The sequence below is a fragment of the Mobula birostris genome, chromosome 6 (assembly GCF_030028105.1).
Source record: "Mobula birostris isolate sMobBir1 chromosome 6, sMobBir1.hap1, whole genome shotgun sequence".
NCBI lineage: Eukaryota > Metazoa > Chordata > Chondrichthyes > Myliobatiformes > Myliobatidae > Mobula > Mobula birostris.
Genome location: NC_092375.1, coordinates 114255633 through 114268856, shown reverse-complemented (window position 1 = coordinate 114268856; position 13224 = coordinate 114255633). Strand labels below are relative to the sequence as shown.

At 49.2% G+C, this 13224-nt stretch overlaps 1 protein-coding gene across 1 annotated transcript in view; it reads left to right on the top strand.

Moving 5' to 3' along the window:
- Window positions 1-405: 405 nt before the first annotated feature.
- plcd4b (phospholipase C, delta 4b) overlaps window positions 406-13224 on the top strand; it is a 57851-nt gene continuing 45032 nt past the window's right edge. The window contains exons 1-4 of the mRNA XM_072262379.1: window positions 406-419; window positions 3720-3784; window positions 6102-6260; window positions 7446-7674. Of these exons, the coding sequence (XP_072118480.1) occupies window positions 406-419; window positions 3720-3784; window positions 6102-6260; window positions 7446-7674 (467 nt within the window). The remainder of the gene's footprint in view (window positions 420-3719; window positions 3785-6101; window positions 6261-7445; window positions 7675-13224) is intronic.

Below are 13224 nucleotides of genomic sequence, written 5' to 3'. Positions count from 1 at the left end.
TTACTGAATTATTAATCAAAATTGCAAGACTACAGGGACTGAGCAGAGAGTCGAGAAGAAGCTTCCAAAGAGCTGGCATAGACAGGATGGGCTGAGTGGCCATTTCCTGATGCTGTAAAGGATATGACTCAATGAAAGAGACACACAAAGCACTCTGGCATGTAAGGAGAAAATACCTTATTAATTATATACGAGGCCACTCTGGTTCCTGTTCATATGGCAGGCCACACAAGACTGACGTACTTGCTCTAAGGTTTGGCCCGGACTTTCTCCAGCTGACTAGCAAACAGCACCGATCAATTTCTCCAGTTAACTCAGCAGCTGAGTCTGGGTGTGGACAAGATGCAGCAGTGCTCACATCCAGCCATGGTCCTGTGAAGGGCACTTTCCTCCGCGCCTCCCTCAATGGGGCACATACTCCACGGGTGAGTGCTGGTCTTACACCCACAGGTCTGTATGCATTATTTAACCATGGCTCGCTCTGGGTATAAGATAAGATTAGCTTTATTTGTCACATGTGCTTTGAAACCTACAGTGAAATGCACCCTTTGCGTCAATGACCAACACACTCCGAGGATTGTGTTAGGGGCAGCCCATAACTGTTGCCAAGCTTCCGGCACCATCATAGCACACTAACGCGGACTAATCTGTATGTCTTTGATATGTGGGAGGAAACCCACACGGTCATGGGGAGAGGGAACAAGCTCCTTACAGACGGTGGTGGGAATTGAACCTGATCTTTCAGTTGCTTGTGCTGTATGCTACATTTCATGTTGTGTGTGTATGTGTGTATGAGGGAGAGAGAGAAATAGAGAGACAGAGAAGGAGACAGACTGACAGAGAGAAAGATCTCTCACATGTGCGTGTATCACAATATGTATATGCTTGTGCGTGTATCTGTGTATTCACAGCCCATGTTTCGCTTGCTGAACTATGCTTGACCTTCCTTCCCTCCCTCTCCCCCTCTCCCTCTCTCCCCCCTTCTCTCTCTCTCTCTCTCTCTCTCTCTCTCTCTCGGCACCAGTTGCCGTGTACTGCACAGTCTCATGAATATTTTAAGCAGTGTCCTTGCACCCTGACAGGTCAGACTAAAGACTGATGAAGGGATATAATTAAGTGGATCAGGTTCAGCATGTGAGGGTTGGACAGGGGGAGTGGAAGGGGACTGTTGTTCAGGGACAGAACTGGGCTCATCACCTACTTCCCACACCCGGCACCAACTTAAAGGGGAAGGCTTGAAGCACGATAGTTTGTGTGGTGTGTGAGGGGTTAAATCAGCAGGCTGGAGGCAAGCTCACAAACCGCTCGCTCGGGCTAAGTAGTTCCTGCCCAGACACTCACAAAATGCTGGAGGAACTCAGCAGGTCAGGCAGCATCTATAGAGAGGGATAAACAGTCGACGTTTTGCACAAAAACCCTTCACCAGGACTGAAAAGGGAGGGAAGACCTGATGGTAGTAAGGAGAAGAGGGTATGTTGCAGATGGGGAGGGTCTTTAACAATGGATGCCGCTAGCTTGAGGCACTCCTTCTTGAAAATAGTGGGGAGAGTTGTGCTCATGATAGAGCTGGCTGTCTATGACCCTCTTGCCATCCTATACAATAGAGCCTCCTTACCAGGCAGTCTTGATCTCGATGATACAGTTGTAGAAATCTGCTGGAAACTTCCCGAGATTTCCCAGCACTCCTTCTCCTCTGGCTAGGACGCTGTGAGGATGTGGGACATTGTTCCGGAGACGGTCTGCGTACCTGGAGCAGGCTTGATGGAATGCATCACTGCCAGAGACACCTGTTCCTCAGGTGAGGCACAGTCAGTTCCCTGTGGAGAACCGAGAGACCCAATGAGCAACCAGGGTGAAGGGTCTGCATTTCTGTCGTGCCTTTCATCTAAAGAAGTGATTTCACTTGTGTATCATAGGAAACTCTACAAATCCCTTACACAGCAAGAGTCCACAGTGTCCATGTGACCTATTCCATTATTGTTAGTTGGAGGATGAATATTGGCCTCAGTACCATCCTCCCACAGTATGCCCCTCCCACAATGCGACCCTCCCACGGTATGACCCTCCTTCAGTATTGCCCATCCCACAGTGTGACTCTCCATCAATGTAAACTAAAGAGAGATTTTTGTCCCCCACCCCACTTCTCTGGAGCATGATTGAGCTGACAGGCTGGTGACAGAGCGAGAGAGAGTGAGTGAGAGAGACACACACACGTAGAGACACAGAGACAGAAAAAGTAAGAAGGACACAGAGAGAATGTCAGAAAAAGAGAGAAAGAAAGAGAGATAAAGAGAAGGAGGGAGAGTAAGAGGGAGGGAGGGGAGAGAAAAAGAGCACTCAGCTCATGATCTCACTGCGACTCAGCTGGAGATGCAGGTAGATCAGGTGCTGGGGAATGAACAGGGCAGCAGCATATTGATATTGACTTGGTGACAAGGTGCAGTATCTTTGCTGAGCCCCTTTTGCAGTGAATAGCTGGGGTTGTACAGAGTGGGTGAGCGTTATTTAGATGGCACGTGTGTGTAGCATTTAGCTAACAATATTACAGTGCCACAATCCAGGTTCGATTCTCACTACTGTAAGGAGTTTCTACATTCTCCCTGTGACTGTGGGGGTTTCTTCCAGGTGCTCCGACTTCCTCGCACATCCCAAAGAAGTACAGGCTAGGGTTAGTGAGTTTTGGGCATACTGTGTTGGCATTGGAAGCACGGAGACACTTGTGGGCTGCCCCCAACACATCCTCAGGCTGTGTTGGTCATTGACGCAAACAACAGATTTCTTTGTATTTTCAATGTGTCAATGTTCATTGACCTGCAGGAAAGATGTCAGTAAGACTGAATGAGTGCAGAGAAAATTTGCAAGGATGTTGCCAGGATGTGAAGACCTGAGTTATAGGGAGAGGTTGCATAGTTTAGAACTTTATTCCCTGGAGCGTAGGAGAATGAGGAGAGAGTTGACTGAAGTACACAAAATTTTCAGGGCTATAGATTGGGCAAATACAAGCAAGTTTTTTTCCACTGAGGTTTGGGTGAGATCAGGACAAGAGGTCATGGGTTAAGGGGGAAGGGTGAAGTATTTAAAGAGAACATGAGGGGGAGCTTCTTCTCTTAGAGGATGTGGTGAGAGTGTGGAACAAGCTGCCAGTGGAAGTGGTGGTTGTGGGTTTGATCGCAACATTTAAGAGGAGTTTGGATAGGTGCATCGATAGGAGGGGTATGGAGGGCTATGGTGTGGGTCAATGGAACTAGGAAAAATAACAGTTCAGTATGGAGTAGATGGGCCAAAAGGCCTGTTTCTATGCTGCAGCATTCTATGAATCTGTGACAAATAAAACTAAATGTTATCGTCTCTCTCGGTTAAACACCACCAGGTTAACTGCTCACTGGAGAAAATGTCTGCAGCCATAGAGACCTGGAGAAGTGCAGAGGACAGATGGTGGGGCCTTGGCCCTTGATCTCAGAGTGGATGGTCTGAAGGAGAGGTGGGAGCAGCCCCCTAAGGCGGGAGGTCCAGGAGGTCCTGGAGCTAGGGGGGTGGGGACAGAGCAGGGAGAAGGAAGCGACAGGAGGGAGTTTTGACTGAGCTAGAAGTGGTTGATGGGCTGATGGGTCTGCTCATTGGCTGGTGAGGGGTTGGTGATTCTAGGGGCTGCCTGCCAATGACCGGGCTGTGTCGGTTGTTTTAGGAACACCCTTGACCATTCCCAATCCCGCCTGTCGTTCTGGCTGCCCGCCTGCCTTGGAATCTGCACCGGTGCCAATGGCGTCTTCCTGGGCCAGCGTGCGTGAGTACCTGACCACTGAGTCCAGCGTGGGGTGGGGGCGCGGAGTGGGTTGGCGGCAAACTAATTCCTTCTAATACTCCTCCATTCCCCGCACATCCATGTGCTTACCTAACGGCTTCTTAAACGCCTTCATTATACCTGTTCCACCACCACCTGGCAGAACACTCCAGGCACCCACTACTCTTTGTGATTAAAGTATCTTGTCCTGCAATTTCCCGTTGAACTTATCAACTCTCACCTTAAATACATGCCCTTTAGTATTAGGCATTTCAAGCCCGGGAAAAATATTCTGTCTACTCTATCTATGCCTATCGTAATCTTATAAAATACCTATTGGTCATTTCTCAGCCTCTGCCGCTCCAGAGAAAACAACCCCGGTAAGTCCAACCTCTCATGATAGCACATGCCCCATAATCCAGGCAGCATCCTGGTAAACCTCTTACGTGCCCGCTCCTAAGCCAGCCAGTGGTGTAGTGGCATCTGCACTGGACTTCAAGCTGAGGGGTCCTGGGTTCAAATCCGGTTGGCTTCTTGCACGCTTTCCACCAGACTGGATTGAGCGACGAGCTAGCAACTCGGCCTCGTAAAAAAAACAAATTCTGAGGAAACACTAAGGTTGCCACCGAATGTGCCACAAGGCGTGGAGAGGAACAACATCAATCCTCTGCAAAGCTTCCACATCCTTCCTATAATGGGGTGACCAGAAATGATTGTAATACTCTAGGTGTGGTCAAACTATAGCTGCAATCTAACTTCCTTACTCTTGAAGTCACTATTTCGACAAATAAAGGCAAGCACGCTATACGCCTTCCTTACCATACCGCCAACCTACGCAGTTATGGACTTAGACCACAAAATCCCTCTGTACATCAACACTGTTAAAGTTCTTGCCATTAACTGTGTATTTCCTCCTTATATTTGACCTTCCGCAAAGCAATGTTGCATCTCTATACAACCCTGGTTAGACTACACTTGGAATATTGTGTTCAGTCCTGCGTGCCTCATTATAGGAAGGATGTGGAAGCTTTAGAGAGGGTGCAGAGGAGATTTGCCAGGATGCTGCCTGGATTAGAGAGCATGTCTTATGAGGATAGGTGGAGTGAGCTAGGGCTTTTCTGGTTGGAGAGAAGAAGGATGAGAGGTGTCTTGATAGAGATGTGCAATATGATAAGATGCATAGATCAGGTGGATTGCCAGAGACTTTTTTCCAGGGCGGAAGTGGCAGGCGCTCGTACCCTTTCTCTCCTCCTCAGCTGCCCATCACCTCTTCTGGTGCTCCACCTCCCTTCTCTCACGGTCCCCTCTCCTTTCCTATCAGATTCCTTCTTGCTCAGCCCTTTACCTCTTCCACCTATCACCTCTCAGCTTCTCACTTCATCACCCCTTCCCCACCTTCTCCCTTTTAGCACTTGACAGCTTGTTCTCCTTCCCCTCCCCCGCCATCTTATTCTGGCTTCTTCCCCCTTCCTTTCCAGTCCCGCCCGATTCTTCTCCGTAGATCCTACTCCTCTTGCAGAGTTCCTCCAGCATTTTGTGCAGTATTCTATGTTCTATCTGCCATTTCTCTGGCCATATCTGCAACCGAGCTGTCCTTCGGCAGCCTTCTACGCTATCTGCAATGACGCCACTCTCAGACTCAGGCTTATTATCACTGACCTATGTCAGGAAATTCGTCGTTTCTTGGCAGCATTTCAGTGTGATACATTAAAAATACAATAAGAATATACAATGGTAATAATGAGAAGAGGGCATGCCCCAGATGGTGAGGGGCCTCAATGATGGATGCTGCCATCTTGAGGCATCGGCTTCTGAAGATGTCCTCAATGGTGGGGAGGTTAGTGCCCATGATGGAGCTGGCTGAGTTTACAACTCTCTGCAGCTTTACCTGATCCTGTGCATTGGAGCTCCATACCAGACAGCGATACAACCAGTCAGAATGGTCCCCACAATACATTTGTAAGAACTTGCTACAGTCCTTAGTGACAGTCCAAACCTCCTCAAGCTCTAACGAAGCCCAACTGCTCATGTTCGCGCTTTGCAATTGCATCGATATGTTGAGCCCAGGGCAGAGATAAACCTTCAGAGATGTTGACACCCAGAAACCTGGCACTGCTCTTCCTTTCCACACCTAACCCCTCGATGAGGACTGGTGCATGTTCCCTCAGCTTCCCCTCCCTGAAGTCCACAATCACCACCGTGGTCTTAGTGACCTTGAGGATGTGGTTGTTGCTGTTTAAGCTGTCTCTGGAGCTTGCCACCCCTGGATGTCGGGCGGCAGGTTGCTGAGGGCTGTTCTAACCGTTGTGCCTGTGGGCAGGGCTGCCGGTCGACGAGGACCTCCAGGCAATGCTGGGTGGGGCGATGATGAGGAAGGTGAAGTCCCGGAGCTGGAAGAGGCCGAGATACTTCAAACTGCAGGAGGACTGCATGAGTATCTGGTACCAGTCCAAGAAATCCGGCAACCCCCGCAGCAGCTGTGAGTCCCTGCGGGCCCAAGGGTTAGTGGGGAGGGGAGGTGTGTGGGGAGAGGGGAGCAGAGGGAGTGGGGAGGGGATGGGGGAAGGGAGGGCGCAGAGACTGAGTGGAGAGGAAGAGGGCGCACGAGAAGGTTGGTCAGGGAAGGGAGGGGTGAGTGAGGTGAGGGGGAGTGGAAAAAGGGTTAAGAGAGAGAGGTAGAAAGAGGGGCTGAGAGAAAGGGCAGTTAGAGGGAGAAGAAGGAGAAGTGGGCACAGAGAAGGGTTGAGGAAGGGGTAGGTAGGAGGGAGGGAGGAGAGGGGTTAGGCAGAAAAGGGGGAGTAGATGGCAGAAGAGGAGACACAGGGAGGGCCAGAGAGTGAGGAGTGGAGGAGGTGCGAACAGTGAGAGAGGGAGAGAAGGGACGGCAGAGAAAAGCAGTGGGTGGGGGAAAGGGGATCACAGAGAGCTGAGGAAGTCAGAGGAGCACGGGGGAGATAGAGGGACAGGGAAAATTGTTCTGAGAGGAGTGAGGTAGAGAAGTGGGGATGAGGGAGGAGAGAAGGAAAGGGCAGTGGTGGGAGAGGGGGGAGATGGAGGGTGAAGGAGAGATGGGGAAAGAAGGAGTGACAGCAATGATGGAGAGCAGAGAAAGAGAGAGAAGGGGAGCAGGAATTGGAAGTGGGAGAAGGGAGAAGGTGAATAGAGGTTGGGAGGAGAGGAGATGGTGAGGATGCAGGAGAAATATATTGGGGTAGGGGAGGAGGGAGAGAATGATGAAATAGTGAGGGGAGGTTGGAGATGGAAATGTGAGGGAGAGAGTATGAGGGAAGGGAGGAGGCTAAGGGGAGGAAAGAGGGGACGTTTGGGAGACATGGGGTTGGGGATGGAGAGGAAAGGAGAGGAGGAAAGGATAGGGTAGTAAAGAAGAAAGAAATAGCTGACAGATGAAATGAAAGAATGTGATGAAGAGAGATTATTAGAGAGAGAGAGAGACTTCTCCCCTTCCCTTCCTCCCCTTCACTCTTTTCCTCCCTCTCTAGACCTTTATCCCTCTCTCCCTTCACCTTCCCTGCACCTCCCGCCCCCAATCAGCCTTGTGTGGGCCAGTGTAAGCTGTGTCCTGCCCGGGAAGCCCACAAGTAAGGACAGGCTGTTGGAAGTTCTGAATTGAGTCAGTGCTCCCCTCTTCTCCCCTCCTCCACAGTTTCCATCAGTGACATCGAGGCGGTGCGTGAGGGCCACCAGTCTGAGGTTCTGCAGAGCACCGCTGATGAGTTTGACCCCGAGCGCTGCTTCACCCTGGTGTTCCGCGGCCGCAGGGGGAACCTGGACCTGGTGGCTGATTCCCCGCGGGAGGCAGGACACTGGATCCAGGGTCTACGCAAGCTCATCGAGACCGTGAAAAACATGGACCAGAAAGAAAAGCTCGACCAATATCCTTCCCTACAGCTCATTCCAGTGGGAATTTGGTTTTTGCAAATTTGCAGGAGGAATTGGGATGGCCCTCAAGTAGAAGCAATTGGGACTGTGTAGAGGGAGCTTCACTCTGTGTGTGACCCCTGGAATGTGTGACGGGACAGCGTAGAGAGAGTTTCATTGTGTGTCTGACCCCTGGAAAGTGTGATGGGACGGTGTAGAGGCAGCTTCGCTCTGTGTCTGACCCTGAGTGTGTGATGGAATGGTGTTGAGGAAGCTTCCTTCTGTTTCTCACACTGGGAGTGTGTGATGGGAAGGTATGGAGGGAGCTTAGACCATAAGATATAGGAGCAGAATTAGGCTATTTGGCCCATTGAGTCTGCTCCGCCATTTCATCATGGCTGATCCAATTAATCTCTCAGCCCCAATCTCCTGCCTTCTCCCCGTATCCCTTCATGCCCTGACCAATCAAGAATCTATCAAACTCTGCCTTAAATATACATAAAGACTTGGTCTCCACAGCTGACTGTGGCAAAGAATTCCACAGATTCACCACCTGCTGGCTAAAGAAGTTCCTCCTCATCTCTGTTCTAAAAGGAGACCCCTCTATTCTGTCTTCTGGTCCTAAACTTTTCCACTATTAGAAATATCCTCTCCACGTCCACTCCATCAAGGCCTTTCACCATTCAATAGGTTTCAATGAGGTCGCCCCTTATTCTTCTGAATTCCAGTGAATACAGGCCCAGCGCCATCCAATGCTCTTCACATGACAAGCCCTTCAATCCTGGAACCATTTTTGTGAACCTCTTTTGAAATGAATGCTAACATTGCATTTGCCTTCCTCATCACAGATTCAACCTACAACTTAACCTTCAGGGAATCGTGCACAAGGACTCCCAAGTTCCCTTGCGACCCAGATTTTTGTATTTTCTCTCCATTTAGAAAATAGTCAACCCTTTCATTTCTTCCACCAAAGAGTATGACCATACACTTCCTGTCACTGAATTCCATCCGTCCATTCTCCTAATCTGTCAAAGTCCTTCAGCAGCCTCTCTACTTCCTCAGAAATACAATACCTGCCACTACACCCATCTCATATCTTCTGAAAACTTTACAACAAAGCTATGAATTGCATCATCCAAATCACTGACATATAAAGTAAAAAGAATCAGTCCACAGACCCCTGTGGAACACCACTAGTCACAGGCAGCCAACCAGAATAGGCTCCCTTTATTTCCACTCTTTTCCTCCTGCCAATCAGCCAATGCTTTATACATGCTAGAGTCTTTCCTGTAGTACCACGGGCTCATAGCTTGTGTGGCACCTTGTCAAAGGCCTTCTGTAAACCCAAGTGGGCAATCGAGGTCAGGTGACCAAGCATTTTGAAAAGCTCAAACAGATAAATAGAGGGATAGCTCAAGCGAAGCGGCCAGTGAGTGAGTGGGCCAGTGAAGGAGTGGAGCTTTGAGGCTTTGACTCGAGAGGCTTCGACGAGAAGAGGCGGAGGACAAGCTAGCTCGCAGTTAGTTTTTACAATGTCTCCTGAGACGGTGATGTGCCTCTCATGTGAGTTGTGGCGGTCTTGGGGGAACGCCCCTCTCCCGCAGAGTCACATCTGCCAGAAGTGCATACGGCTGGGTGATCTGGAAGACCGTGTAAGGAATCTGGAGCAGCAGCTGGATGACCTTCGACTCATAAGGGAGAATGAGGCAGTCATAGATGAGAGCTACAGGGAGGTAGTCACACCTAGGCTGTCCGAAGCAGGTCATTGGGTGACAGTCAGAGGGGGGAAAGCGAAGGTGAGCAGACAGGTAGCGCAGAGCACCCCTATAGCCATTCCCCTGAATAATAAGTTTACCGTCCTGGATACTGATGGCGGGGACGACCGACCAGGTGTGAGCCACGGTGGCAGGGCCTCCGGCACTGAGTCTGACCCGGTGGTGCAGAAGGGTGGGACGGAGAAGAGGAGAGCTGTCATCATTGGAGACTCTATAGTCAGGGGAGCAGACAGGAGATTTTGTGGACGTAACAAGGACACCCACATGGTTTGTTGCCTCCCAGATGCCAGGGTCTGGGATGTCTCTGACCGGGTGCACGACATCCTGGTACGAGAGGGAAAGCAACCAGAAGTCGTGATACATGTAGGGACCAATGACATAGGCAGGAAGCGGGATGAGGTCCTGAAGTGTGAGTTTCGGGAACTAGGCAGAAAGCTGAAGAACAGGACCTCAAGGGTGGTGTTCTCAGAATTGCTGCCAGTGCTACGTGACAGTGATGGTAGGAATTGGAGGAGATGGCAGTTGAATGCATGGCTGAGGAGTTGGTGCAGAGGGCAGGGTTTTAGATTTTTGGATCATTGGGATCTCTTCTGGGGAAGGTGGGACCTGTACAGATTGGATGGGTTGCACCTGAACTCGAGGGGGAGAAATATCCTTGCAGGTAGGTTTGCTAGCATGGTTCCGGAGGGTTTAAACTAATTTGCGAGGGGGATGGGACCCAGAGCGATAGAGCAGTGAAAGAAGTGCATGGAGTAAAGCCAGATCTAACATATAGAGAGGGTTTGAGGAAAGAGAAGCAGAATAAACGGTGTAAAGACAGTAAGGTAGAAGAGCTGAAGTGTGTGTACCTCAATGCAAGAAGCATCAAGAACAAAGGTGATGAACTGAGAGCTTGGATACATACATGGAATTATGATGTAGTGGCCATTACAGAGACTTGGCTGGCACCAGGGCAGGAATGGATTCTCAATATTTCTGGATTTCAGTGCTTTAAAAGGGATAGAGAGGGCGGAAAAAGGGGAGGAGGGGTGGCATTACTGGTCAGGGATACTATTACAGCTACAGAAAGGGTGGGTAATGCAGCAGGATCCTCTTTTGAGTCAGTATGAGTGGAAGTCAGGAACAGGAAGGGAGCAGTTACTCTACTGGGGGTATTCTATAGGCCCCCTGGTAGCAGCAGAGATACAGAGGAGCAGATTGGGAAGCAGATTTTGGAAAGGTGCAAAAATAACAGGGTTGTTATCATGGGTGACTTTAACTTCTCTAATATTGATTGGCACCTGATTAGTTCCAAGGGTTTAGATGGGGCAGAGTTTGTTAAGTGTGTCCAGGACAGATTCCTGTCACAGTATGTGGACAGGCTGACCAGGGGGAATGCCATACTGGATCTAGTACTAGGTAATGAACCCGGTCAGGTCACAGATCTCTCAGTGGGTGAGCATCTGGGGGACAGTGACCACCACTCCCTGGCCTTTAGCATTATCATGGAAAAGGATAGAATCAAAGAGGACAGGAAAACTTTTAATTGGGGAAGGGCAAATTATGAGGCTATAAGGCTAGAACTTGCGGGTGTGAATTGGGATGATGTTTTTGCAGGGAAATGTACTATGGACATGTGGTCGATGTTTAGAGATCTCTTGCAGGATGTTAGGGACAAATTTGTCCTGGTGAGGAAGATAAAGAATGGTAGGGTGAAGGAACCATGGGTGACAAGTGAGGTGGAAAATCTAGTCAGGTGGAAGAAGGCAGCATACATGAGGTTTAGGAAGCAAGGATCAGCTGGGTCTATTGAGGAATATAGGGAAGCAAGAAAGGAGCTTAAGAAGGGGCTGAGAAGAGCAAGAAGAGGAGATGAGAAGGCCTTGGCGAGTAGGGTAAAGGAAAACCCCAAGGCATTCTTCAATTATGTGAAGAAAAAAAGGATGACAGGAGTGAAGGTAGGACCGATTAGAGATAAAGGTGGGAAGATGTGCCTGGAGGCTGTGGAAGTGAGCGAGGTCCTCAGTGAATACTTCTCTTCGGTATTCACCAATGAGAGGGAACTTGATGATGGTGAGGACAATATGAGTGAGGTTGATGTTCTGGAGCATGATGATATAAGGGAGAGGAGGTGTTGGAGTTGTTAAAATACATTAGGATGGGTAAGTCCCCGGGGCCTGACGGAATATTCCCCAGGCTGCTCCATGAGGTGAGGGAAGAGATTGCTGAGCCTCTGGCTAGGATCTTTATGTCCTTGTTGTCCACAGGAATGGTACCGGAGGACTGGAGGGAGGCGAATGTTGTCCCCTTGTTCAAAAAAGTTAGTAGGGATAGTCCGGGTAATTATAGACCAGTGAGCCTTACGTCTGTGGTGGGAAAGCTGTTGGAAAAGATTCTTAGAGATAGGGTCTATGGGCATTTAGAGGATCATGGTCTGATCAGGGACAGTCAGCATGGCTTTGTGAAGGGCAGATCGTGTCTAACAAGCCTGATAGAGTTCTTTGAGGAGATGACCAGGCATATAGATGAGGGTAGTGCAGTGGATGTGATCTATATGGATTTTAGTAAGGCATTTGACAAGGTTCCACATGATAGGCTTATTCAGAAAGTCAGAAGGCATGGGATCCAGGGAAGTTTGGCCAGGTGGATTCAGAATTGGCTTGCCTGCAGAAGGCAGAGGGTGATGGTGGAGGGAGTAAATTCAGATTGGAGGATTGTGACTAGTGGTGTCCCACAAGGATCTGTTCTGGGACTTCTACTTTTTGTGATTTTTATTAACGACCTGGATGTGGGGGTAGAAGGGTGAGTTGGCAAGTTTGCAGATGACACAAAGGTTGGTGGTGTTGTAGATAGTGTAGAGGATTGTCAAGGATTGCAGAGAGACATTGATAGGATGCAGAAGTGGGCTGAGAAGTGGCAGATGGAGTTCAACCTGGAGAAGTGTGAGATAGTACACTTTGGAAGGACAAACTCCAAGGCAGAGTACAAAGTAAATGACAGGGTACTTGGTAGTGTGGAGGAGCAGAGGGATCTGGGGGTACATGTCCACAGATCCCTGAAAGTTGCCTCACAGATGGATAGGGTAGATAAGAAAGCTTATGGGGTGTTAGCTTTCATAAGTCGAGGGATAGAGTTTAAGAGTCGTGATGTAATGATGCAGCTCTATAAAACTCTGGTTAGGCCACACTTGGAGTACTGTGTCCCGTTCTGGTTGCCTCACTATAGGAAGGATGTGGAAGCATTGGAAAGGGTACAGAGGAGATTTACCAGGATGCTGCCTGGTTTAGAGAGTATGCATTATGATCAGAGATTAAGGGAGCTAGGGCTTTACTCTTTGGAGAGAAGGAGGATGAGAGGAGACATGATAGAGGTGTACAAGATAATAAGAGGAATAGATAGAGTGGATAGCCAGCGCCTCTTCCCCAGGGCACCACTGCTCAATACCAGAGGACATGACTTTAAGGTAAGGGGTGGGAAGTTCAAGGGGGATATTAGAGGAAAGTTTTTTACTCAGAGAGTGGTTGGTGCGTGGAATACACTTCCTGAGTCAGTGGTGGAGGCAGATACACTAGTGAAGTTTAAGAGACTACTAGACAAGTATATGGAGGAATTTAAGGTGGGGGCTTATATGGGAGGCAGGGTTTGAGGGTTGGCACAACATTGTGGGCTGAAGGGCCTGTACTGTGCTGTACTATTCTATGTTCTATGTGCAGAACATCAACTGATTCTCCTTTGTCTTTCCTGTTTGTTATTTCTTCAAAGAATTCCAACAGATTTGTCAGGCAAGATTTTCCCTTGAGGAAGCCATGC